This window comes from Mobula hypostoma, chromosome 7, assembly GCF_963921235.1.
Source record: "Mobula hypostoma chromosome 7, sMobHyp1.1, whole genome shotgun sequence".
Taxonomy (NCBI): domain Eukaryota; kingdom Metazoa; phylum Chordata; class Chondrichthyes; order Myliobatiformes; family Myliobatidae; genus Mobula; species Mobula hypostoma.
The window spans coordinates 31,454,339-31,480,736 of record NC_086103.1 but is presented as its reverse complement, the minus strand read 5'-3'; the positions used below and the strand labels follow the sequence as shown (position 1 = coordinate 31,480,736).

General features: G+C 37.1%; 2 protein-coding genes across 2 annotated transcripts in view; one reads left to right on the top strand and one right to left on the bottom strand.

The window, feature by feature from the left end:
* rnf14 (ring finger protein 14) overlaps positions 1-2,990 on the bottom strand; it is a 53,951-nt gene extending 50,961 nt beyond the window's left edge. The window contains exon 1 of the mRNA XM_063053214.1: positions 2,976-2,990. The gene's annotated coding sequence lies outside the window, so the exon portion shown is untranslated. The remainder of the gene's footprint in view (positions 1-2,975) is intronic.
* The window catches only part of LOC134349218 (heat shock 70 kDa protein 4-like), a 39,318-nt gene extending 17,326 nt beyond the window's left edge, over positions 1-21,992 (top strand). The window contains exons 7-19 of the mRNA XM_063053211.1: positions 258-502; positions 2,258-2,334; positions 3,046-3,197; positions 4,360-4,466; positions 6,543-6,676; positions 7,696-7,892; positions 8,862-8,963; positions 9,946-10,101; positions 12,567-12,692; positions 15,456-15,563; positions 17,067-17,186; positions 18,849-19,010; positions 21,253-21,992. Of these exons, the coding sequence (XP_062909281.1) occupies positions 258-502; positions 2,258-2,334; positions 3,046-3,197; positions 4,360-4,466; positions 6,543-6,676; positions 7,696-7,892; positions 8,862-8,963; positions 9,946-10,101; positions 12,567-12,692; positions 15,456-15,563; positions 17,067-17,186; positions 18,849-19,010; positions 21,253-21,456 (1,890 nt within the window). The 3' untranslated portion in view covers positions 21,457-21,992. The remainder of the gene's footprint in view (positions 1-257; positions 503-2,257; positions 2,335-3,045; positions 3,198-4,359; positions 4,467-6,542; positions 6,677-7,695; positions 7,893-8,861; positions 8,964-9,945; positions 10,102-12,566; positions 12,693-15,455; positions 15,564-17,066; positions 17,187-18,848; positions 19,011-21,252) is intronic.
* The last annotated feature ends 4,406 nt before the right edge of the window (positions 21,993-26,398 follow it).

Below are 26,398 nucleotides of genomic sequence, written 5' to 3'. Positions count from 1 at the left end.
AAGGGCCCTTTGGCGTACCAAAAATGGTACACTAAAGAATGGCCACAGAGGTAAGGAAGTTCATTTGTAGTTGTAGACAAAATAATATGCAGATCTGTCAGTGATCCAAGCATGTTGTTCTACCACTACAACTCTTAACTTTTTAGATTATTCATATACTGTTGGTTAGAGAGTGTCTGCAAAAATAACGTGCTTTTATTTTGGAATTTGTAGCTTTTGTTCCCTTGCCATTTAACTGTAGGTTTGTGTTATCCTAGGTCCTTGCTACTGCTTATGACCCCTACTTGGGTGGAAGAAACTTTGATGAGATTTTAGTAAATCACTTCTGTGAAGAATTCAGTAAAAAATACAAACTAGATGTTAAATCAAAGATTCGAGCTGTAATCCGGCTTTCCCAGGAATGCGAAAAGCTGAAGAAACTAATGAGTGCCAATGCATCGGACTTACCATTGAATATTGAGTGTTTCATGAATGACATTGATGTTTCTGGAGTATTAAACAGGTACAAAATAATGTTGGTTTCAGGATTCTCATTCTTTAGAGTTTATAACATCTACAGTAACTGGAATGAACACACACACTGCAGTAGAGAACACAGTGGACTACAAATAGCATTTCTGCAAGTTAAAATGTACTAAAAGCAGTAATGCCGTGTGATCTAAATACACTCCTTGGTGTCTCACTGTTCTGAAATCCAATAAAATTTATATATGAATTTTATGTGATAAGCAGGACAGAAAAACAGTAATTTTTTTCCCCTCCTGGCATTTAGTTGTGCAGCTGAGGTATAGTAACCTAAAACTGCAAATGTTTTACTGGTGATAGATGGCCCCAAAGATTCTCATATGATCTGACCCAAACATGAAAGAATAGCACAGATATCTTTGCATTTTTTTAAATTTTCAATTTTCTTTCAAAGAACATTTGTTGAACAAAAGCCTGTGTAAAGTTTTTGTAAAGTCTGGAATTAAGTAGAGAAGAAACTAGCTATTTTCCTTTAATTACCTGAAAGTCAGAATTTTTCTTTTTGTTGAGTAAAATGTTCGTCCATCTTCATGAGTAGATGGATGAAGTGCTTGATATTTAAAATGTTATTGATCCATGCTAAAGATGTCTGCTTTCTCCTGACTTGCTCTCTTCCAAATTGGAGAGCATCGCAAGACCAATCATTATAACTGAGCAGATCATTTCCTGTTTGACAGTTGTGTAGTTAGCAAATTTAATGTTGCAACAAAATTGTGCTGATATAAATCAGAGTTTCTGGATGTATGTTTGTAGACAGAACTGTTTGCAGTGAATACTGTGCACACTTGGAAAACTATGACAGATAACAGAGTCATGACATCAGCAGCTGTGTAAAACTCAAAATAGGGAATGAATCAGCAGCTTGGCTTAGCTGGCAGCTGTCCCATGCCACTCTGCTTTTCAAAAGGTACTGCTTCAAAATGTCAGAGTTTCAGCAGGACCTAATGACTCACTTAAAGGCAGTTGGGTAGCCTTATGGCCTGATTTGAAGGGTGAATGATCTTTCGGTGGATCAAAGTTCCACCATGTTTTAAAATGTACACATTTGTCTGTTTTCCCAAAACTTGTGAAACTAATCTCATGATTTATTATACCGTATGGTTGGTGTAAGAAATCAGAAGGTGCTTTGTTTTCCCCAAAACTGCTAGTAAAGTTTTGTAATTGTTTATTAATCTATATTACCATCATAGAAAGGCAAACTGAGTGTTCTGTCACTATTTGCCATAATACTAATGCCAAATCCCAAGGTTTATATCATTCTTTGAAATCTGAGGATTATTGGCACGGCTAATGTTTATTACCTATTGCTGATAGCTTATGAAAAGGGGATAATATATCACAGCAATCCATGTGAAAATATTTCCACGATGTTGTGTCTGGGTTCCATGACAAAGGATTGGGAATGCATTAGAGTATTTGGGAAATGTGACATTGTTGCTTACTTATCCTTTTTGAGTTCAATGTCAGAAGAGCAAATTTTGCATTGAAGGGTCAAGCTAATTTAATATATAATTGGGGATTTATCAGTTTGATACATTCAATTTTTCTACTCTATTGTACATAGAATATTGGGGTGTTTCATTAGAAATTTGCAAAATACAATCTTTATGACTATAAATTTAAAAATCAAAGTATATTGTTGTCCAGTTTATCTTTTAAAAGTTCATGGATAGGCATCTTACATTTGGACCAAAGTTTCAAACGCTTGATTTTTACTTTGAAATGTTTAAAGGAGCCAGTTTGAAGAGATGTGCGGTTCGCTTTGGTCCCGAGTGGAGTCTCCTCTTCGTAGTCTCATGGAGCAGACAAGTGAGTCTTATATTTCAATTGGTTTATTTTTGTTTGTTCGCATTTTAACTTATTTCAAATTATATGGTTAAAGTATCATGACCAATGAACTAAAGATTGTCTCCTTATTACAACATTCTTCAAATTTGATCTGAATTCCTTAATCTGTTCCAGCTGTTTTTACATTCTTGTAATATTTATCCAATTTAGATTAACCTATGATTAAACTCTGATATTTGTGCAGTAAAATTATCTGACTTTTGTCATAGGTCTCACTTAAGGTGTGATTCCTTCAATTATTAGACTGAGGAAGGTGGAGTTTTTTTCATCTTTCTGGTTTTGTTTCTTGATCACTTTATGTGGGATCCTTTCATCTTATTATTAGGTAATGAATTCTGACTTGAATACCATACTTTGAAGTTATTCACTGAGAATGTTTGCGTAATAAAAATGTTCATTTAAATAAAAGGAGACTCAAAGTAATAGAGCGCCTTTCCTTCCATGATTTTCACAATAATGCACGTATAATTTTAGATATTACTCTTGAAATGTGAATACTGGAATTTCATAGTGCTACTTACAACAGATACATCACTTGAGTTTTAGTATTAAGCAATCTGAAACAACTTTATTTCATGATGGAACATGCCTTTGTCTCTCACCTCGTGTACTCAAATCAGTATAAAGATGCTACTGTAATCCTTCAGTAACAAATATTTCTCCTTCCTGTAGAGCTGAAACGAGAGGATATTTATGCTGTTGAGATTGTGGGTGGAGCAACTCGTATCCCTGCCATCAAAGAGCGAATCACTAAATTCTTTGGGAAAGCCCTCAGTACAACCTTAAATGCAGATGAAGCTGTAGCTCGTGGTTGTGCTTTGCAGGTAAAAAGTTTATTCTGCATGTGTTCTGAAGCACAGTGTGTGGCTTGCCATTCGCCCTTGATAAAGGTCATCTCATTATTTTGCTGTGGAAAAATCATCAATTAAATGGTCATGCTCATGCTCTGTTTGTACAATGCATCAACACATGATTTTTAGTTATAATTAGTGTTCTTTTGGATGTATTGATTGGAAAGAAGGAATTGGAAAGCCAGATAACTCTACTTTCTGTTATGCAATAATAAAATTTCTGTAGATAGTTTAGTATTTTAGTATATTGTATTAACTGGCAGTGGGATTATTGCTTAAACCTGTGATACTCTTTATTTGTGTCTGATCTTTAACACAGTGGAGCTGGAAGTTTTTTCTTAACCCTTTCTTTCTCCCCTCACCCCCACAGCTCCCTGTTGTCTTTTAATTGCTAATTGTTAACGAGCTTGCTTTAGTTAGCAGCATAACTGTTGGAGGTGATTCCCCCATTCCAGTTGCTTTAATGGGGGAAGGGTGGTTTATCATAGCCAAAAAGTTTTTTGTTTTTTTGAAAAGTTCTATTCCACTTGTTTGTCACCTTCTCAGCTTGCTGAGTGAGACCAACCAAAGGGGAAATAAATTTATTGGTATGACTTGTGGTGTAGCAGAACTGCTTCAGCTTTGAACTGATTAAATCTGTAAAATTTAAGAAAATTCAGCAAGTTATAAAATTCATGGCAGATGTTTGACGTTACAAATTTAGTGCCCCAAAGTATCAGCTTTTACATGGGAGTATGTTCAAGAAACCATTCCTAGACCAATAGAAAAAGACTACAGAGCAAAAGTAACCTTTCCTTAAGTTTATTAGTTGTGATTTTAATATACTTTGCATTTTCACAGGCCTATATCAAATATCATCTTTGTTTAGCCAAATGACAATGATGAAAACATAAGCAACCCCATCTGAAAAACATTAATGTAGAATTATGCTCGTGTCTCTCTCAATAGAGATCCATCTTGTCCTCTGGATACTATCTCCAAGCCCTGAATTTGAACCTACTCTCGGGTTTTGCACCTCAATAACTTTGTTATTCAAACCATTGAATATATCCCCTGCACTTAAGATGACTGGATTATTTCAGTTATTTATCAAAATTGTCTGAGGTAACATGCTTCACTTTTTTTACTTTTCCAGTGTGCTATTCTTTCACCTGCTTTTAAAGTGAGGGAATTTTCTATCACTGATTTGGTTCCATTCCCAATATCCGTGAGATGGAATTCACCTGCTGAAGAAGGTCTTGGGTGAGCATTTATTTCAAATTTTTGAACTATAAACAATTTGTATCAATTGGATCACATGTATCAGAGTAGTTGAAGATGGATTCTATTCAATTTCCCTTTGTAATTTTTAAGAATCATGATATATGTCATTCAAATGTTGGAGTGAGGGTAGGTACACAGCAGTACAGGGATTGAGATTGCTTAGTTTGAAATAAATGTGCTAGTAACTTGTGGTCAAATGCTAATACTGCCTTGATTCTTTTATCACAATCTAGATGAAATGGTATAAGGCTCACCTGTGATGGCAGCTGAAGCCAACTGAAGCTTATTGTAAAAGCTATCATTAATTTTGGAGTCATAGCTTGGCTTTTTAGTTCCAGGTAGAAGATGCAGTTCAAATAGTGGCGGTGGAGGTGGGGGGGGGGGGGGTGGGGGGGAGAAAAATCTGCAGTTGTGCACTTTTCTTTTTAAATGGCAGATTTTTGCTTTTATGGAGTTAAAAAGATTTCTGCATAAACACCATCTGTCCTTCCTCTTGTGCCAAAACGATTTTGCTTTCTAGGATCATTCCAGAATAGTGATAACTGCCAGCTATACAAGTTTTTTTTCTCTAGCACCAATAGTCCTCCACCTATCCTCAATCCTTATAGGAGTTGGTATCATCAAAACGAGGAAGATTTGATCACATGCTTTTTTTTCTCTCATAATGCCAGCTTCTCATCAAATGCACATTATCTAGTTCCTCTTTTACTAGCCTTAAAAATGTCTTGTGCAAATTCATCTTGTCAATAAGGGCCGTAGTATCCTTTGACAATATTCATGGTGAGCAGTTGAGTATCTTGGGCTTTCTGAGAGTGTGTTCCAATTGTTGCTTCTCCTCCGATAGTGTGGTTCTACCATTCAAAGTCATTATTATCACCCAGATATGCCAAACATACCATTAGACTCTAATAAATTATAACCTCTCCAAAGGCTCTGCACGTGTTAGTTTCTCAAACCTGCATTCGTCTTTCTTATTACATGCTTTGAAAGTATCCAGTCAGATTTCTGCCTGCCACAGCAGCAGTTGGACCATATTCAAAAGTATAAATTTTGTGAAACTGATGTACTTACTATCTTTCTCTCACCTCTTTGAAGCCTTAGACATGGTCAATTGCATTTCCTCTGTTCATGGTCTACCCTTGGCTTGTTCTGCTTTTCTCTAGCGAGTTAAGTTTTTTTTTCTGCTCAGCACCATTTTCTCTGGAGCTGTTTAAGAAGTTTTCCTCGTCCAGTTCATCTGCCTCAGTTTTCTGTCCTGCTCCAGTGTCATTTGAAAATGTGTCAGGTTCCATATATAGGCTATTTTGCTTGTAATCCAACTCTTGCAGTTGCAGAGTTGCATGTTGTAATGTCAGTCTATTTGCTCACTATCCAATTATAGTTTAAGTTGAAGCTCCTTCCAGTTAAATACCAGCAAGCCAAAGGCTATCATCGGAACTGTTACAATTCCCTTGCCACAGACGCTAATCCTTTTCCTAGTCACTTTTTGAATGAATGAGATTGTTAACTATACTGAGTTGCGCTCAGTTTGATCTTTCTTTAACTAACGTGCAAGGAGTAATGAATGAGACAACTAGATTCTCTAGATTTAGAATGCATTTGTGCATGTTGGTATGGTGGCAGATGGTTCTATTGCAGATTTATGTTGAACACCTGAACAAATCATTTTAAATTGTGCCATGACATTTAAATTCAGTTAACGAATTAAACAACAGATCTAGTATCAATAATGTGACCTTTAAAGCTCAAGGGGTGTGGGTTTGGTGGTAGAAAGAATCTGTGTCTTTGACCATTGTGATATGATTCCAGACCAGTGGAGTCAGCTGTTCACTGATATAACCATCCAAGTTTGCATAAAAGCATGTGTAGCAGTTTGAAGTAATTTAAGGGCACTTAAAGAAGCACTTTGTTAATGATCACAGAAAGAATTTCATATGTTCCTGTATTAGCTACACACAGCTTGTCTCCAGTTAGTATCTGTGGAGAATGACTTGTGTGGTGTTTGATACATTTATAGTGAGATCATACAGAAATTTTGTTCTAATGTCTCTTTAGTGATTGTGAAGTGTTTCCCAAGAACCATGCAGCACCGTTCTCCAAAGTTCTCACATTCTACAGGAAAGAATCCTTTGACCTTGAAGCAGTTTACAATTGTCCCAAGGACTTGCCTTATCCAGATCCCAAAATTGGTGAGATGCAGTATTTGCCCTGTATGCTCTTTTATATTGAAAATAACCTTTGTGCCATTTGAATAGACTTCTTTCTGTAGTTAATGGGCATCTTCACTATTGAGGTTAAAAGGATTGGGTTGGTCTACAAAGACTTTTTTTTATTGCATTCTTCTGATGGAATTGATTTAGGAACATTTGTACTTGGCAACTGTTACAGGAAATCAGTGTTTTGTAACCAGTGAGGTTAACTTTAGAATTGTTGTCACTGTAAAAATTAAACAACGTGCACCCCTATCAACAGTATTGTAATACTTCGTTTTAATGATGTTGACTGGGCAATAAATGTCTAGAATTCACCTGGAGGGTGGAGGGTAGCTAGTTACAGCAGGCCTAATGACTGCTTCACGGGCCAATTCCTCGAGAATAAATCTACTTATTGAACTGGTGGGCCTTAAGAATGATGAGGCGCATGACTGAAATTTTTAATGTCTAATGTTTGCTGAAAGACCAGCGAACCTTGGTTCATTACACCTTTCATCTGCTTTCAAGATCCTGAATAATCTGATTTTGGGAGCTGTTGAAAACAATGTTTTATGCTACTATTACTTGTTAGAAGGTTTAGCATTTACATCGACTGAAGTCAGAATTCCTGTAATAGTACTGGGTTCATTTCCTTTCTCAAAAAATATGGTTTTGGTTTCAACTTGCATAAACTGCTCACCAGTCCATCCTAAAAACTGAATTGCATGAAAAGACAACTGTGGAAATTGCAGCCATTTTGTGCAATAAAGATATTTGGTGTTAGTCCATCCAGGTTATATGGTCATACACCTAAATGTTGAAGATAAACCTGAATGTGAGAGAGATGCACACTAGAAAATGGTTATTCAAACCTGAGAAAATATTGGATGCTGATCTGAAGTTTGTACATCCTGGATTAAAAATCAAACATTCAGGAAATTTCATAAATATGAAGTTTTGAATAATGAATGATGTTCACATTTCTAGAGACTATTTTAATTTACTATACTACTTAGGTCGCTTTACAATTCAGAAAGTAGTCCCTCAAACTGATGGGTCCAGTTCTAGAGTGAGGGTGAAGGTGCGAGTTAGCATTCATGGAATCTTCAGTGTATCCAGTGCCTCGTTGGTGGAAGTACAGAAGTGTGAAGAAACAGATGACGTACCAATGGAAACAGATCAGCAATCCCAAGCAAATCTAAAAGAGGAAGAGGTATAGTTTTCTTTCATTGTCTTGCTCTTGATGGGCTTTTATTATGTGATACTAAAATTTATGACTCATGCTTCCTTGGGTTCTTGTACAATTATGCCACTGGCAAATAGAGCCAGTTAGCAAAGTATTCTCCATTATGGTGTGGCTTTATTATTACCTGTTCTTTGTACAGCAAAGATTAAAAGGTATAAGAAAACATAATGTTTTTATAATTTTCACCTCTTGAGTGTTGATCTGTTAATTCGAGAGAGTTAAATGATGCACTACCAAGGGGAGGTAGGATGTGTCTTAGAGTTTTCAATATTAAAATGTGTGCTCACTTCTGTAGTTGTCTCCATTGACCAAGTTTTTATGCCCAAATTACAAGAGGTGATGTTTTGACACAGTTAGCATAGCCCAAGCCTTGCAGCGTCAACAATCCTGACCTGTTGTGCTATGTGAAGTTTGAATTTTACTGCTGTGACCATGTGGGTTTCCTCACATGTCCCTAAGATATATAGTTTGTAGGTTAATTGGCCACTCTAAAATTCCCACTTATGGTAGACTCTTCAGAGTTGATGGAAATGTGGTGAGAATGGATTACAAGGTTGAAAGCCAGCTGCAGTACACTTATCAAAATGGTGTCCTGTGTCATGCAACATGAAAATTCTCTTCTCACATAACGGATGTGGTGATACAAGAGACTGCATATACTGGAATCTGAAGTAGCAAACTATCTGCCTGAGGAACTCAGCAGGTTGCGCACCATCTGTAGGGGTTGGGTAAGGGCTGGAGTTGTCAACATTTTAGGTAGAGACCCATTGCAGGGTTTCAACTAAAAACTTCAACAATTCATCTCTTTTCTGCCCTCTCACCACCCCCTAAATGCTGCTTGACCTGCAGTGTTCCTCTGGTGGATTATTTGTTATTCTAAATTTGTGGTTTTTGCATTCAATAAATGGATCAGTGAACAGATGTTGTTCATTTCAGAGCAAAATGCAAGTTGATCAGCAGGAAGAACCATCACATGGAGATGGCAATTATCCCCAAGGATCAGCAGAAAATCAGAAAAATGAACTAGATGAAATGGAGGTAATTTTTGTGATTAAGCTTTAATTTTTTTTTATTAACAAAAGGTTGGATCTGAGGGTCTTCCTAGAGAACACCGAAGACTTCGAGGCACAAGGGCACCATGGTACAGAAGCAGTTATTGTGACACTAGTACAGCTTGGGGCATTAGAGCTCAGAGTTCAATATTGGAGTGCTTTGTAAGAAGGTTGGTATGTTCTTCCCATGTGCACATGGGTTTCCTCTGGGTGCTCAGGTTTCCTCTAGCATTCCAAAGACATTGATTAGTAGATTAATTGGTCACTGTAAATTATCCTGTGATTAGGCTAGGGTTAAATAGATGGATTGCTGAGCAGTGTGGCTCATTGAGCCAGAAGGGACTGATCCATGCTGTATCGCTAAATAAAGAGACTGCAGATACTGAAATCTAAAGCAGTAATCTGCTGGAGGAATTCAGTGGGTTTAGCAGCATCTGGGGTTGGGTGGGGGGGAGGTTAAAGGAAATGTCAGCTTTTCATTTGGCTATTTCTTGCAATTTCCCATAATTTTCTTTCCAAAAAAAGTCAACACATAATTTACCATTTTAAAATGCCCACTTTCCAGTGGTAATATCTCGTGCTTATTGGTATCCTTAGTACAGTAAAATGCTCCAAGGTTTTTGATAGATTGTGACACAGCACCTTGTTAGACAGTGTTTATGTAGAATCCATCTGGCTAAAGAAATTCATGCTTATTTCTATTCTAAAGGAAAAGCCTTGTATGCTGAAGCAGTGTTCCTTTGGTCCTAGACTCTACCACTGTTTGAAATATCCTGTCCTCATCCACTTTATCTAGGCCTGTCAATTATTTCCCATATTTGTACAATTTGTTTCATTTGATTGTATATATGCACAGTCAGATGACAATAAACATGAATTTGAATTCTTTGTTGATGTGTTATGAGATGACATTTTTAATCCTTACATTTAAGTAGCTACTTTAATAATTGCTTTATTAATGTTTCTAGACTGGTGAACTAGGTTCAAAGGAGGATAAGAATAGAGATCAGCCTCCACAAGCAAAGAAGGCAAAGGTCAAAACAAAGACAGTGGATCTACCTATAGAAAACCATCTGCAATGGCAATTGGGTCAGCAACTACTGAATGTATTCATTGAAACTGAGGTAAGAGAAACAGACTTTTCTCAAAGATGTGTAATAAGGATAATAAGAAACAAAAACAGATAAAGTGTTTTTTCCATGGTGGTCTTATGATAAAGATCTAAACGTCCTTCAGGAAAATAGCCAGGGAAAAAAAGGGGGGGGATAAACAGAAAATGCAGAGGGCTTACTGAGGTGGGGAGTGATGTACGAGTCATCGCTGGATCTATTTTTAGCATGTATGTTAATAATTTTGGAATGTTACTTGAAAATACAATTTTAAAATTTTGATTGTGGCACTTAATTGGGTGTATTAAAATAACAAGGACATTTTGACAAAATACAGGAAGAAGTTAATATGTTTCTAGGAAGCATAAAATAAATGTGAATTGGTGCATTGTGATGAATTGCTTGGGTTCCCTGAACAGTAAAGCTATCTCAAAGCATCAATATGCAAATCTCTAAATATAAACTAATCCTTTTTTTAAACAAAGTAAATTAACTGCTTGTTTATTTCTTAAGGGTCAAAATTTAAATTTGTTTTAAATTGCTCAGTATTCAACCCTTGATTATCACTCAAAGTACTGGTCACAAACACTTACACCACTTGCCATTCCTCACTTCCTAAAGTAAAGACAAGAACAGCTACGCCTCTTTTCACCCAGTGGGACTCTCTACATACATACAGCTTTTAAAAAAATGTTTAAAAAGTTCCACCCTATCTCGGCTCCTTGCACTAAGACAACCCCAGTCAATATGGGAAAAGTTTAAATCACCCACTACGCTAACCCTTTTGGTTTTACATCCTACTGCTATTTGACTGGAAAATCCTGCAGAAAGTAGTAGGTATGGTCCAGTACATCATGGGTAAAGTCCTCCTCATCATTGAGCACATCCACACAGAGCATTGTCATAGGAAAGCAGTATCCATCCCCAGGGACTCCCACTAACCAAGGCATGCTTTCTTCTCACTGTTGCCATCAGAAAGAAGCGACAGGAGTCTCAGGACTCTCACCACCAGGTTCAGAAACAGTTATTAACCTTCAACCATAACGCTTCTGAACCAGAGGGGATAACCTTACTTGCCCTATGACTAATCTGTTTCCACAACCTACTGTCTTACTTTCAAGTACTCTTCATCTCATGTTCTTGATATTTATTTTTCTTCTTTTTTTGTACTTGTACAGTGAGTTTCCATGCTTGTACTTCCCAATCCTGCTGACTTATAATGTAACCCTATAAAGTAAATGCCCCTTTCTAATTCCTAAACTCAACCCATGTTGCTTCATTAGCCAATCCCTCCAGGATAAACTCCTTAAGTACTGTTGTAATGTCCTCCCTGATCAGCAGTGCAATACTACCTCCTTTTGGGGAAACTCCACTGCCATGTGTATCTATACCATACCCAGGAATGTTGAGGTGCCATTCCTCCCCTCAGCCACATTTTAGAGATTGGCACGACATCACAATCCTGATTCATACCCTCTGCTGATCATCTTGTCTGCAGTAAGCCTGCCAGCCCTTTTGTGCTTTCCCCACTTGCTCCATTTACTGCCTATTCTTCACTTTCCCCTCCTGCTGCACTGTCATCTTTGGTCCCACCCTTTGAGTCACTGATCCCAGATAGTACTGGCAAGTCTCCCAAAAAGTTAATGCAGAAGGGAGTTGATGCTGAGTGTCTGTTATTAAAAACATTTGTATTTACCTGAGTGAAACAGTTTTCTATTTACTAAATGAGCCATTGTTCTAGCCATATTGTGTTAACCATGCTGCAGTCAAAGGCAATATAACATTTGACTTCAGTGCACTTCTACTTCTCTTCTCATGAAAGCTTTCACACAGTGCCTGACTGCACATTTTTCCATCTTCATTTCTGTTGATGAGAATTCAAGTTGCCCTTCTTTTATTTTTCATACTTCATTTCTACTTAACTTGACGTTCAAACGAGTTTCAAATGTATCTTGTATAGGACTATCCATTGTATATTTGGTTTGTTAATAGATTTTCTACATTCGGTGCCATATAGCATGAAAGCGGCCTCTTTGGCCCATATTCCTTTCCATCTCTCCTATCCATCTACCTGTCCAAATATACTTGTATCCCTAGATTTCTCTATTCCACAATGCTGCCTGGGACACTGTTCACTGCACATGTCCTGTCCTGGTTTAACTTCCTAAAATGCATTACTATGCTCTTACCGATGTTAAATTCCATCTGTCATTCCTTTGATCACTTTCCTAGTTATTGAATATCTGCTGCAACTTCTTTCACTATCCACTACACAATTAATTTTGGTATCATCTGCAAACTTGCTAATTATGCCATCTACATTCTCATCCAAATCGTAAATGCGACAAACCCCAGCACTGATCTCTGCGGCACGTCACTGGACACAGGCTGAGAAACAACTTACAAATTCAATTGAAGTTTTGATTAATGTTAGCAGTTTTTAAATTATTGATGTATTTCATTGTTTTACCTTTGTTTAGGGTAAAATGATCATGCAGGATAAACTTGAAAAGGAGAGAAATGATGCAAAGAATGCTTTGGAAGAATATGTGTATGAAAGTAGAGAAAAACTATGTGGAATCTATGAAAAATTTGTCAATAATGATGTAAGTATTTGATTCAGTGCAGTTTGTGTATTTAATGAGAAAAATTTTAATCTGGAAGGCTTCAGGCTATACCTGGAGTTTTATATTACTTCTGCTTTGAAGCCGGGACCATAGCAAAGAGAAGTTGTATTAAAAACATGGAAGCAATGATGAATTGCCATACTTGAACTTTTTTGTCTGATGCTCTGAAAGCTGCTATTATTAATTTTAAAGAGAATGTAAAATATTAATATTTTCTGTCAGGATTTTCCTTGCCAATTAATGAAAGTTTTATTTTTAAAAAGCCAAAAGAATGTTCAGAAAAAACATTATTTTATTATACTTTTGAGATTTCACTCTCCATTCCCTCTTTTGTCGACTTAATTGAGCTATCTTAGTTGAAGGTACTTGTACTGCATTGAAATTTACCTTTTGCATAAGCAGCAAGATGATAGCCAGGTACACTCATGTTGTATCTTTGAGTTTGTTGTATCTTTGAGTTAGTTGCTTGACTAGGAGTTGGATGAGGTGGAGTGCATTCACTAGACAAGCAGAATAATGACCATATGATTGTTTGGTACCTCAAGAATTGGTACTGGGCCATCAACTGTTCTCAATTCTTGTTAATAAAAATTAATTTGTATGGTATCAAGCTTATTGATGCATAGCTTGGAGAGAAACCAAGCTTTGACAAGGATGCAAAGTGTTCACCGAACGATATAGATCAATTGTTAAAAATATAGCAAAGATATTTGTTGGAGGAGTTCACAATTACGCACTGTGCGGGAAGAATAGAGAAAATAAACTTGGTTTTCATGAGGCAAAACTACATCGATGAGAGATGGGTTATCTTATTCACATCTATAAAGTACTAATAGATTAGCAGCATAAATTGAAAATCGACAACTGATGAAGCGAAGCAAACATTTTGAGTCTCCAGATGAGTCATTATGCCCGATGCCGGCCCTCTAGACCTGAGTCGACGTAGTAGTAGATGAGTCAACCTTTTCAGATGGATTAATCATGGAGACTAAGCGAATAAAATTGGAATTTGAATAAGAGGACTTGAAATACAGGATCAGCCATGATCTTGCTGGCAGTATGTAGGAGTAGGCTATTTCATCTCTTAAACATGTTCCACCATACAATAAAGTCATGACAAATTTGATTGTAACTTAAGCTTTACCTCTTACTTCCTTGTTTAATAATATTTAGGTAGCCTTACCTTAACATTTAAAGACTGCCGGCACCCTGTGAGGAAGAGTGTGTCAAAGACTCAGTCCTCAGAAAACTTCGCCTCATCAGGTTTAAGTGGACAACTCCATTTTTAAACAATGACCCACAGTTCTAAATTCACCGACATGAAGAATCATCCCCTCCCCAGCCATCCAACGTCCTCTTCTAAACTGCAAGGATACAGGCTTAGTCTGTCCAACCTTTCCTTATCAGATAACCTAGCCATTTCAGATCTTCATATTGTAAACCGTCTCTGAATTGTTTCCACAGTATTAAAGTGCTTAAATAAAGGGACAACTATTGTACAGTGTACTCCAGGTGAGACCCTTATTAATGCCGTATGGAAACAAAAGCATCAAATATTACTGATAGAGCAGGCTAGAAGGACCACATAGCTTATTTTTTAAGGTTCATAACTATTGCCAGGAAATCCTAGTTCCTATACAGATCATAATAAACCAGTTTTTAACGATCATTTTCAAAGTCTTTTGAAAGAATATGTGCTATCTTTTTTTCCTTTAAAATTTTAATACTTGGATTGTGCTCTATTTGGACAATCAAGTAGAGGTCCTGTGTTCTTCTCTTGATTAGATGTTCCTGTTCAGGGTTTCATGAAGCATGAGCTTGCCAGGTTGAAGGGCTGTCAAGAAAGGATCATGTTCTCAAATGTGTCTGTTGATTGGTTAACCAAGGGTCTAAAACCAACCGAATGCAAAAGTGTGGTAACCTTTTCAAATAAAGTGGGTGTGATCTCTTGGAACACAACATATTTGTCATCTATAATTAAATACAGTTTACATTTTATTTTTCTGGGCTCCTGCACATGATTTTTCTGGACATGCATATGATTAAAATTTGCATGATTTTTCAGTTTATGTTGGTGATGCTAACAATTGCATTTGGTTAGAAATTTTGGAAAGTTTTTTTTGTTCCTCAAGCATTAATCTAGAATCAGCAATATTTTTGTAATATTGGGCATTTGGTACATTGCAGGAATTTTTATATTTGTGGAATATATAACTGGTTCTGGGGCCGCTTTGTAAGAGTGCTTAGCAATGTGTTTTTGTTGAAATATTCATTTTACTTTTCCATTGGCATCAAGTAGTCTCTAATGGTGACATGTGTAAGCTAAGGAGACACTGCACTTCAGTAAATGTAAATCCTATGTTTGGTGACTACCTATGTGTTAGTGTTTTTGACATTTTTCAGAGAACTTTCAAAGCATGAGCTCTTGAAATCGCATTTGTAAAAACTTGGCAAAAATTTAAAAGAGCATTACTGCTGAAAAGAGAATCTGCAGATGCTGAACGTCTGAGCAACACACACAAAATGCTGGAGGAGCTCAGCAGGTCAGGCAGCATCTATGGAAGAAAGCACAGTTGATGTTTCGGCCACGAGTGTCAACTGTGTTTTTTTCTATAGATGCTGCCTGGCCTGCTGAGCTCCTCCAGCATTTTGTATGGATTACTGCTGATATGCTGAATTAGAAGTAAAATGCATATCTTAATGCTTGTAATTCAAATCAACATGAACGTTCATTACTTCTAGGAACGAAGCAAATTAAGCCTTCTATTAGAAGACACAGAAAACTGGTTGTATGAAGAAGGGGAGGATCAGGGAAAGCAAGTGTATATAGATAAGTTAACTGAACTAAAGGTAAATATGTGCAATTTTTTTTGAGACTTCATATGAGCCACATTTGTAAAATGTAAATATTTTGATATATAATGGAATAAAATTTGCCATTTCTGAATTTGAAACTAATGTTATTGATATTTCTGTGACTTTTGAAACCTACAATTCATGGTGGCTGATAATCCATATTACTAAAGTATACTTGGAAAAAGAATGCAATCATCTTGTTGTATTAATGTTAAATTGCTGAGGCTTTGCCCACTATAGATATGGAGCACCTATTTAGCAGATCCCTCAGAATTCTTCCTATTGCTTTAATTAGTTTGACCTTGAGTAAAATATCATAAACGCATCTTTGCTAAAAATATTTATTAGTTATCATTTATGAATAGTTAAGGGAATAGGTGTGCATGAGTTTGCTACGGCTATTGGTGAAGTTTTCAAGTAAGATAGGAGTTTGGTAGGGAGACAGGAAAGGGGAATTTTGAAGGGTAAAATCAAAAGATGGTAAAATGTATGCAAAACTAATACAGTACTAAGGTTTAAAAAATATCAAGCTTGCATGTTACCTTGATCAGTTTTGCATTCATAATGAGATAGATACAAGAATTGCATCTATTTGTGCAATTAACTGTATATGAGGGTATGGGGTAAGCTATTGTAGATTTGAGATGAGATTTTTCTTCCTCTTCTAAAGAGTGAACAGTAGAATTCTCTAATGCAGAAACAGTTGAGGGTGACTCAGTACATGTATTTAAGAAAAGTTCACTTAAGTGATCGGTGGATTCAGAGATAAAGCAGGAACTATGTACTGTGTATGAATGATCAACCAAAATCATAATTGATTGGGGCAACTTCAAAGGCTTCAATTGGCTTTCAACTTCTACTTTCTACATATCCATGAGCTGCAGACATAAATTGTTTTTGAAGCCAGGCCATTTATAAACTAAATAAATGGTGTTGTCATTGTTGTACTTAGAGGGAGTTGATCTCATCTTTATTTACATGCCTATCCCTTTCCTGCATCAGCGAAAAGCCAGAGTCTACGACTCCACCATCTTTCTTGTCTCCGTTGTTGGAAGCAATTGGAACAATTTCCTTTCAGAGTAGATGGGATAACCAAAACCATTTCAAGAGCAGTACAGTACTAAAATTCTTGACTTTTCATTTCCTATTTTCAATCTCTGAAAATGAGAGCGCACTCTGTAAACTTAATTTAAATTTGAGTTCATGCTGTATTTTGGAAAACTCAGTTTTAATTTTGGGACTCAATAACTAATGGAAACAAATTTTCACTGCAGAATTTATGGGGAGGCTGCAAACTTTGTAGAATTTGGAACATAGATTTATGAATATCAAAACCACACACACACACACACACACACTCACACCTTATTCTGCTGGTATAAATTCAGGGCAAATTGACTAGTTTTTGCATCTTGCTCTTTTTCACTTTATGTTGCAAACATGCAGGTTTCAAAGTAATATGCAGTCAAGTTTATAATGCCTTTTGCTACTTTCTAGAAACTTGGTCAGCCAATTCGGGATCGCTATCAGGAGTTTGAGGATTGTCCTAGAGCCTTTGATGAGATGGGGAGGCAAGTGCAGCAGTACATGAAGATTATAAGCTCTTTTAGAAACAAAGTATGTAAAAACAAAAATAAATATGTTGTCATAAGTAAACAATGAAATGTGATAAATGAAGTCTGCTCAATTGTATTAATGTTTGATCTGTTAAATTTAGCTGTATAGTACATAATGCTGGGCAAAATGTATTAATTATAACCTGGGATTTAAAAGGATGAAATGATGGAACTTAAAGGTCATCCAACAGCATCATAGTTTTTAAATAAATATGATGTAACTTTCTATTGTTCAAGAGAAGTTGTTTAAAACAGTCAACCAATCTAATGTGCTTCTACATTGGCAGCAGTTGCCCACTTACTCTACGTTGTTGATGATTCAGGCATTTTTGAAATTTGTCAAGTTCACTTTTCCAGTGACTAGGAAGTAGTGCTTTTCATACTCTAGTTTGTAGCAATAACTCAATAGTTAGTGTTAGGAAACTTTTTTTTGAGAAGTAAATCCTTGTATGTAGAGGTGTAATAAAATGTAACAAACCTCCCACTATTAGACACTAAGCATTTGTTTATGCTCTTGCCTGCAGAACTTGAATTATTTAATCTTAAATTGGCAACCCCCTTGAGAAGGGATTTGGCAAGTTAAGGGAAATGGTTAGAAGCATTTATTCTGTACATTAATCCAGAGATGTTAGCAATTAACTTTTTTTAAAACTGATCATGTGTTTCAGTTATAGAGAGCTCATGTTCCACACTAAAAAGCTTGTAAGTGTTTTCCCCAAATTAGAATAGATTATAAGAAAACAGGCACAATTGTTAATTAGAATTCTTAAAAACTTTTCACACTTTAGATTATTTCTTGCTGTGCAGTTGTATTAGCATTAATGGCATAATATAATAATTTTAAATCTCCAAGACCTTTTGTTCTTCAAGAGTCCACAAATGTAAATCTTATAGCCTGGTTAATTTTTGAGTTAGTGTTTTGTTTTGTGAGCCTTCTATTAATATAAAATTTAACTGGGAATTCTTAAAATTGGTGCTTCAAAAGTTGATGTACTTCACTATGGATGTTTGAATTGCATGCTTCACTAGAGAACCAATTTAATCCTTTTTATGCTAAATTTAGTCATTAATATATGCATGAGACAGTCTTGCAGTATTCCAGCACACTATTGAAGTTAACCAAGACCCTAGTCCAGAAGTTGAAGTAAATTAATTATAAACATTTTAATAGTAAAGATTGCAGCTGAGCTAAGAAAAAACAAAGCCTTGTTTTTCTGAAAGAGAATGGAATGGTACAAACAAGCAGTCAACAATAACAAATTACAAGTTCACCCCAGCTTACAAACTCCCCATATGAATACAGCCTGTATATACATACCAACATTTAAAATACCACCAACATGGATTTGCTGACTGCCACTGGGCTGTAGGCATCTTCTGTCATGTGGAACTCTGTTCACACCGGATTTCTAATGTGAATGCTTTGGTTTACAAGCAATTCACTGGAATTGAACCCTGCCATAATCCAGGCAGGATCACAGTGCAGGAGTTAAATATCAGGACCAGAACTAGTTTTTTAGTCCAGACTAAACTCAGAGTCAAAACATGGCTGAGCCAAAACTGAAATTGATCTATCACTGTAATAATCAGGTATGGCTGGCTCAGAAGAGTTTCTTGGTATTTTGGGAATTTCTGATTTTGTAGTTTGTTTGTTCTGTGCTAGGAAGAACAATATGATCACTTGGATCCAGCAGAGATGGAGAAAGTGGACAAATATGTTCAAGAAGCAATGGAATGGATGAACAGTAAGATGAATTTACAGAGTAAACAGTCTCTAACACAAGATCCACTTGTGAAATGTACAGATGTTCGAGCCAAAGTTAAGGTATGTTTTAAATAATTTGTCAAGAATTTAACTGTCATCTCTCTAGTTAGAGACTTCTAAAAAAATAACTTGTTGTATTAGAACTACCATCATGCTAGGCAAAGAATCCATTAGAAGTTATCTTAGTTAATTTGTATGGTTGAACATATTGCAGGCTCCAGCCAGAAGTATTTTGAATGATTTGCACTAATTATACAGGTTTTCTTGGAATTTACTTTAAAAATATGTGCAAAGAACCCAGAATATTGCAGATTTGGAATATTTTGAAGAAAGAATTGGATATTTACAGACAAATTAATAAACTTGAGGGGATGGAGAAAGTCTGTCACCTTATGACTTCAACTTCAAAACAGTAAAATAGCCTAGGTTTCTTCATAGGAAATTTGACAATTGCACAACGAGGCGTAAAGGCAGATGACAATAGGTTTTAAGGAATGATTCAAAGAACAAAAAAGTTTTGAAGAAAAATACAAATAATGTGAACACGACAGACTGATAGTAATCCAGCAGTAGATTCCAGAGGAAGCCAGGAATCCATAAAAAAAAGCATGCCAGTTTTGTTTTTGTGTCAGTATTTCATTATAATGCATCAAGTGAATGTTTCTTTGCTAAAATTGGTAGTTGCCTGTCCTGGATGCGGTTTCCCCCTTTCTCCCTTCTCCTCCCTCCCCCCCCCAATTCAAGTTGGTATCATCGCCGACTGCATTGGTACTGCTTCCTGCACCCACGCGGAGCTCATTGACTTCATCAACTTTGACTCCAACTTCCACCCTGCCCTCAAATTTACCCGGTCCATTTCTGACACCTCTCTCCCCTTTCTCAATCTCTGTCTCTATCTCCGATGACAGCTTATCTTCTGATGTCTATTATAAACCCACGGATTCTCACAGCTACCTGGGCTATACCTCTTCCCACCATGTTACTTGTAAAAATGCCATCCCCTTCTATCAGTTTCCTCCGCCTCTGCTGCATCTGCTCTCAGGATGAGGCTTTAAATTCCAGAAAGAAGGAGATGTTGTCGTCCTCCTTCAAAGAAAGGGGCTTCCCTTTCCCCATCATCTTGACTGCGTTTCCCCTTGACTGCATCTCTTCCATTTCATGCACATCTGCCCTCACCCCATTTTCCTGCCACCCCACTAGCCTCTGCATCCAGCACATACATAAAGCTCAGTAATTTCCGCCATCTCCAACGTGATCCCACCACCAAGCCATTCTTCTCCCACCCGCTCCAAACTTCCTGCTTTCAGCAGGGTTTGCTCCTACGCAACTTTCTTGTCCATTTGTCCCTCCCCACTGTTCTCCCTCCTGGCACTTGTACTTGCAAGCGAAACAAGTGCTACACCTGACCCCGAAACCACCTCCATCACTGCCATTCAGGGCCCCAAACAATCCTTCAAGGTGAGGCTACACTTTACCTGTGAGTCTGCTGGAGTCATCTACTGTACCTGGTGCTCCTCGTTATGGCCTCCTGTATATCGGAGAGATCCAACGTAAATTGGGCGATGGCTTTACCGAGCGCCTACACTCCACCTGCCAGAAAAAGAGGGATCTCCCAGTGGCCACCCATTTTAATTCCACTTCCCATTCCCATTCTGACATGTCAATCCATGGCCATCTCTACTGTCACGATGAAGCCATACTCAGGTTGGAGGAGCAACACCTTGTATTCCATTTGGGTAGCCTCCAACCTGATGGCATGAACATTGATTTCTCAAATTTCTGGTAATGCCCCCTACAGCTTCACCATTCCCCATTCCCTTTTCCTTCTCTCATCTTACCTCCTTATCTGTCCATCGCCTCCCTCTGGTGCTCCTCTCCCTTTTCTTTCTTCCATGGCCTTCTGTCCTCCCATATCAGATTCCCCCTTTTCTAGTCCTGTATCTCTTTAACCAATCAATGTCCAGCTCTTTACTTCATCCCTTCCCCCTCCCCTTCACAGTTTTACCTATCACCTTGTGTTTCTTCCCCACCCCCCCACCACACCTTCTAACTCTGACATTTTTTTCTCCAGTCCTGATGAAGGGTCTCGGCCTGAAATGTTGACTATGCTTTTACGCAGATGCTGCCTGGCCGGCTGGGTTCCTCCAGCATTTTGTGTGTTTGGCTTAGATTTCCAGCATCTGCAGATTTTCTCTGTGTGTGTGTGTGTGTGTGTTGCTTGGTATTATCATTGCTATATTTTATCTTTCTTGATTTTGAAATGTTGCTATCAGTTTTTAATACCTTCTACTTTTCTTCTCAGGAATTAGTCAACCTTTGTAACCCCATTGTTAGCAAGCCAAAGCCTAAAGTAGAGCCTCCAAAAGAAGAAAAGGGGGCAGAACAGAATGGACCAGTTAATGGAGAACAAAATACCAACTCGGAGGGCTCCACACCTGCTGCCACTGAGAGTGCCCAGAAGAACGCAGAGCATCAACAAAATCTACCAGAAATGGACATTGAGTAAATGTGCAGTTGTCAGTCACACAAAATTTGGTGAAGTTTCAAGTCATGAATCCCACGAGACGTCTTTTATTATTCCTTTTTTGGTTAATGGTGAATGGTTAACCTGAAGCTGATATTTTTCAGCCACCTGTCAAACTTCAGTAGTGTTTATTTTTACCCTTCCCTATCTTTGCAATGGAACAGGAAATGATTAATATAACTGGGGCTTGACTATTGATTTTGTTAAGAAAACTAGTTCTGATTTTGCTTGTGGCTTTCACAAACAGAATGTTTGCTGTTTAGACCTCTCCTTGCCACCACTCCTCATTGCAGATGTTGCAGGATTGTTATGAATTTTCCAGGCAAGCTTTTTGCTACTAATTGGTATGCTGGATTGAAGTATCAAACAGCAGTTCAGTAAATCATTCATATGCTGCTTCAGTGTATTTTTTTTGTTGGCCTGTTTTGTTAGTTATCGATAACTATTAGAAACAAAGCTATGTTGCCTGCCTTTTTAAAAATTTCCAGTCTTCACCTATTCCACCCTGTATGTTTTCTTTTGAATGCTACTGCCATCTACTGTCATTCACCACCTAGACACATGTTGCAACACTCCTGTATTGACGTCAAAATTAATAGTTTAATCACGTCAAAGGAAAGTTTTCTGTTCAGTTTTTCTAAAAAATTCATTGTCCAAATATTTGACACCTAGTACTTTGATTATAAGTATGTATCAGAGAGGGATACTTGCACAGTAAAGTTCTAGTTAATGCTGCTGTACAAACTTTGTGCGCTCAATTGTGCTGCTTTGATCTGTGATTTTGGCTTCTTTCTTTAATTTCCATATTATTTTAAATGAACAGATTAGTAGGGAAATGTTCTTATGGTGGTACTAATTCAAAATTCAAGTTTTAGGAGCAGCAAATACATTGTTACAATCATTCAGTGCAATACACTATTGACTGGCAAAGAATAGATACCACTTCTATGCTTCGAACTATTGCTATAAGTGGTGCATTAAAAAAACTACAATCAACTTGAGTTCATTGAAGGGAACGTCTGCATTCTAAATAATTTGATCTGTTACTTGGTAATGTAAATTCATGGTAAACAAATTGTGTTATAATTTTTGTTTGACTCACTTAAAGGATAATGGATATGTTTTGTCCAAAAAAGGTAAATAATCTGTATTCAAATAACCTAATAGCAATGGTACTGGTTGACTTGGCCTGGGGAAAATTAGTTAATATTTTCCAAGGTGCTTTCTTTTGGGAAAGATGATGGGTTGGTGACCAATTTTCAAACTCTTGTAGTTGACTGGTACATTTTGAGTATTGAACTCTTAAGCATGTCCCCTCTTCTGTATTAGTTAACAAAAGGTTTCTCTCTGAAGCGAAGTACCCATTACATTTACGGAGTTCCCCCAGAATACAAGGCTTTCTTCTCGCAAAATCCCAAAACAGTAAATTGTTGCAGCTGTAAATATTGAAGGTGGCACCAAATTAAAAATAAATCAGTTAGTTATTTGTTCCCACTATTTTTCCTGTGTGGAATGAAGTTTGTTGTTTGCTTTAAGTGTTATTAAACTGTAAATTCGTAGAGGTGTAACTGGATATAATCAATTTTATATAGAAAAGAATGGTCATGGCGGAGGAAGGAATGTAGCGACAGTTGTCCTGTGCATATTGAACTGTTGAGAATATGTCAGTCTTTTAAATATGCCCTTTCTCCTATATACTATTTGCATTTCATCCTGCAAGAGGCTTGTATGTCACATTCAGGTTACTTTAATTATTTGTTAATAGCTCCATGTAAAGTACTGTCTTTGTATGATACTTAAAAGACCATTTGCAATATCCCAAATTGCTGAGAAATTAGTCAGTTCTATCCATTATCCAGTTCTTATTGCTTAATTATTACATACAGGTGGTAATTAATCATAATCATCAGGATGTACAGTTTCAAGGATGAAATCTTGCAAAACTGTCAGCTAGCATCCCATGTTACATGGCTTGAGAGTTGCTATTCTCACTGTATATTTACACTCACTATTTCACTGAAAGGAGTGTGAAATGCAATAAAAAGTTGAATGAAAATTGTGTTTTTTTTAAACTAAGTTGGTGAATTACTTTGTTTTTCTCTTACTTCCCCCCCCCCCACCTTCTTACACTGACTTCTCATCTTTTATTTTCTCCAGCCCTGATGGAAGGGTCTCTGCCCGAAATGTCAACTGTTCACTCTTTTTCATTGATGCGGCCCAACCTGCTGAGTTCCTTCAGCATTTTGTGTGTGTTACTTTGGTGTTTGGCTAGTTTCAAATAGAGAGTGATTATCAAGGAAAATGTTTGTTCTTTTCATCCAACTTGTCCTTTGAGCTCAAGGGAAGAAAGTATTAATTATTTTATTTCACCCTATTCATTTCTTTGGCTTCATTTGCCAGTGATAACACGTATGATCATTGCTGCAGAGGAATTTGGGTCAATGTTTTTGTCCTTTTTTACTTGGACCATTGGGGATATTATCAGCAACCACCAAGAGGGGTAAAGCGCATGTCTGTGAAAGCTGCATGTCTTTTGAAATGTAGGCAAGTAAGCAGTCTTTGGCTTCAAAATGGGATATTTAAGACTGATTTTTTTTGTTTTTGTTTTTGTTTTTAAGTCCTCTTCCTCAAACATGGCCTATACATCTATTCATATATTAACAAGTGAGGCAAATGCTGAATTTTTTTTTATTGGAGTCTAACATACGTTGCAGAGGACGCAAGTTAAGTTTTAGGTAACTGAATGCTGGATTAAATAATGATATGTATCTATAAAAATGAATTGGTTTTGGGAAGCCTAGCTGTGCCATACCTCAGTAATGCAAAATACAGAGCGAACAACAAGTTTGGCATAGTTCACTATTTGACAGCTAAGCACTTGGACTAAAGTTGCTCAAGATGATGGTTCTTACAAATTTTGTGGAATTTGCTACTCCAGGTGTAGTGTTACCTTTTGAATGGCCTCATCAGGTTCATCAGAAAGTATGGGGAATTCTTAAGCATAAGTCTGAAGGTCTAGTCATTGATATCAAAAGTATGGAAGTCACCAGGATTATGAAGACTTGTGGGGAAAAAAGGACTACTTTGAAATGTGTATGCTAAGCCATTATTGGAACAGTTACTTTAAGGGTGGCTGACCAGATAATTATCTGAAATATGGCTCTCCCTCATCTTAGAGTTTCAATAGCTGCAAATTATGTGTATTTGTGGCTAGTGAAGGTGGGGAACAGGAACATGTGTTGAAGTGAAAAACCTGAGTGCTTCAGCCAATATATACATTATCCCACTGTTTTAAACCCCCCCCCCCACCACCACCACCACCACCATCACACTTGGATTGTATCTTCTCCTTCTTGTGCAACCTCTTGTAAAGGATTGCCAGTAACTCATTTAATGCTTTAAGGAGGATCTATGTTTAATCATAAAACTGGGCCACAAATTGCTAGACAGAAGGGGGGAATAGTTTACAGTGTTATTAGTTCATTGCTCCTTGATTACAGACTCTTCTCAGTATCCCCCCCCCCCCCCGCAGTTAGTAATCCATTTTGAAGAGTCATTCTCCAAGAATTCACAATGCCATAATTTTTAAGGAAGCTTTCACAATGCCTGTGAAGTTTTTCTCTTGTCTGATTTGTTCCTGTCATGGGGCTTCATGATCACTTTAGGAATTTACTGTTAGGTGTGTAGAAGTTGTAGATGAGTGAATTTGATCAGAACCTCAACACTGGGAATGTTGCTCTAGGAGAGGATACTGATGGGCAGAAAAACACAAACCCACAGTTTTGTTTTTTGCATTACTACCTTTAAGTAGTACTTTTATGCCAGGACCATCAGACAGTTACTTCCCCCAAGCCATCAGGCTGATCAACACCTCCACTCCTCCCAACCACCAATACATACACATCACCTAGGTACACTCAGTCTATGTATATGTACCAGTTACTTCTACATCATATAGGATTGCTTTTATACTTACTGTGTGGATTTTAAGTGTTCTTTGTGCTTAATTGTGTTTTTAATGCTCTAGAGTAACAATCATTTCATTTTGTATATTCATGTACACAAGAATAATCATAAATAATACTGGATCTTCGTGCCAATGTGAATTCCTTCATCTAGGGTATACTATGAGCAATACTGGTTAGAGGACTTTAGCTTCAAACATAGTTCCTTGGTTGTGCGGAGGCAGTACTGTGGTGGATTTAATCATCTGTAGCTTTTTTTTAGGGGTAGTAGCTGAGGTTTGGAAAGTGAGTAGAGAAGTGGATTTTGGCAGCAGTGAAAAGTGTGAAGACGTTTCTCTCCTGGATGATTAGAATAAGGCGCCAGACTTCCAATGGGAGAATGAACTCTACTTGGAGCTCAACTAATGTACGTGTGTGTGTATATGTATATGTGTGTATATATATATATATATATATACATACACGTATATATACATACATACACACACACACGTTTGAGTTTAAGGTGACTTTGGCTCTGAAGCAGAGTGACAAAAGTTTGCAAAACTGCTCATCACCTCTCGGAGCTGGCAGAATAGGTCTAATCTACTAGACAAGCAGGAAATTGTTCAATCTGTATCACTGTCTCTCCAAGCCCAAGGTTATTTTACTCTGCAAAGCACCTAGCTAGAGTTTTACTATCAGCTTAACGCAAAAGTGAAGTTTATCCATTGAATATTAGCAAGAGGTTAAAAAATTGGGAACCTTTCTAAAACAAAAACAACAACTAGCGGAGGGCAACTTAAACCAATAAGGAAAAGATTAAGTATGAATGTCTTTTTCTGATGTACAAGGAGTGAAAGGGAGGCAAGAGTGGGCACCAAATTGCCAGAAAGTGACACTGGAGAAGTAGTAACACAGAACAAGGAAATGGCAGGCGAACTGAATAAATGTTTTTCATCAGTCTTCACAGGGGAATA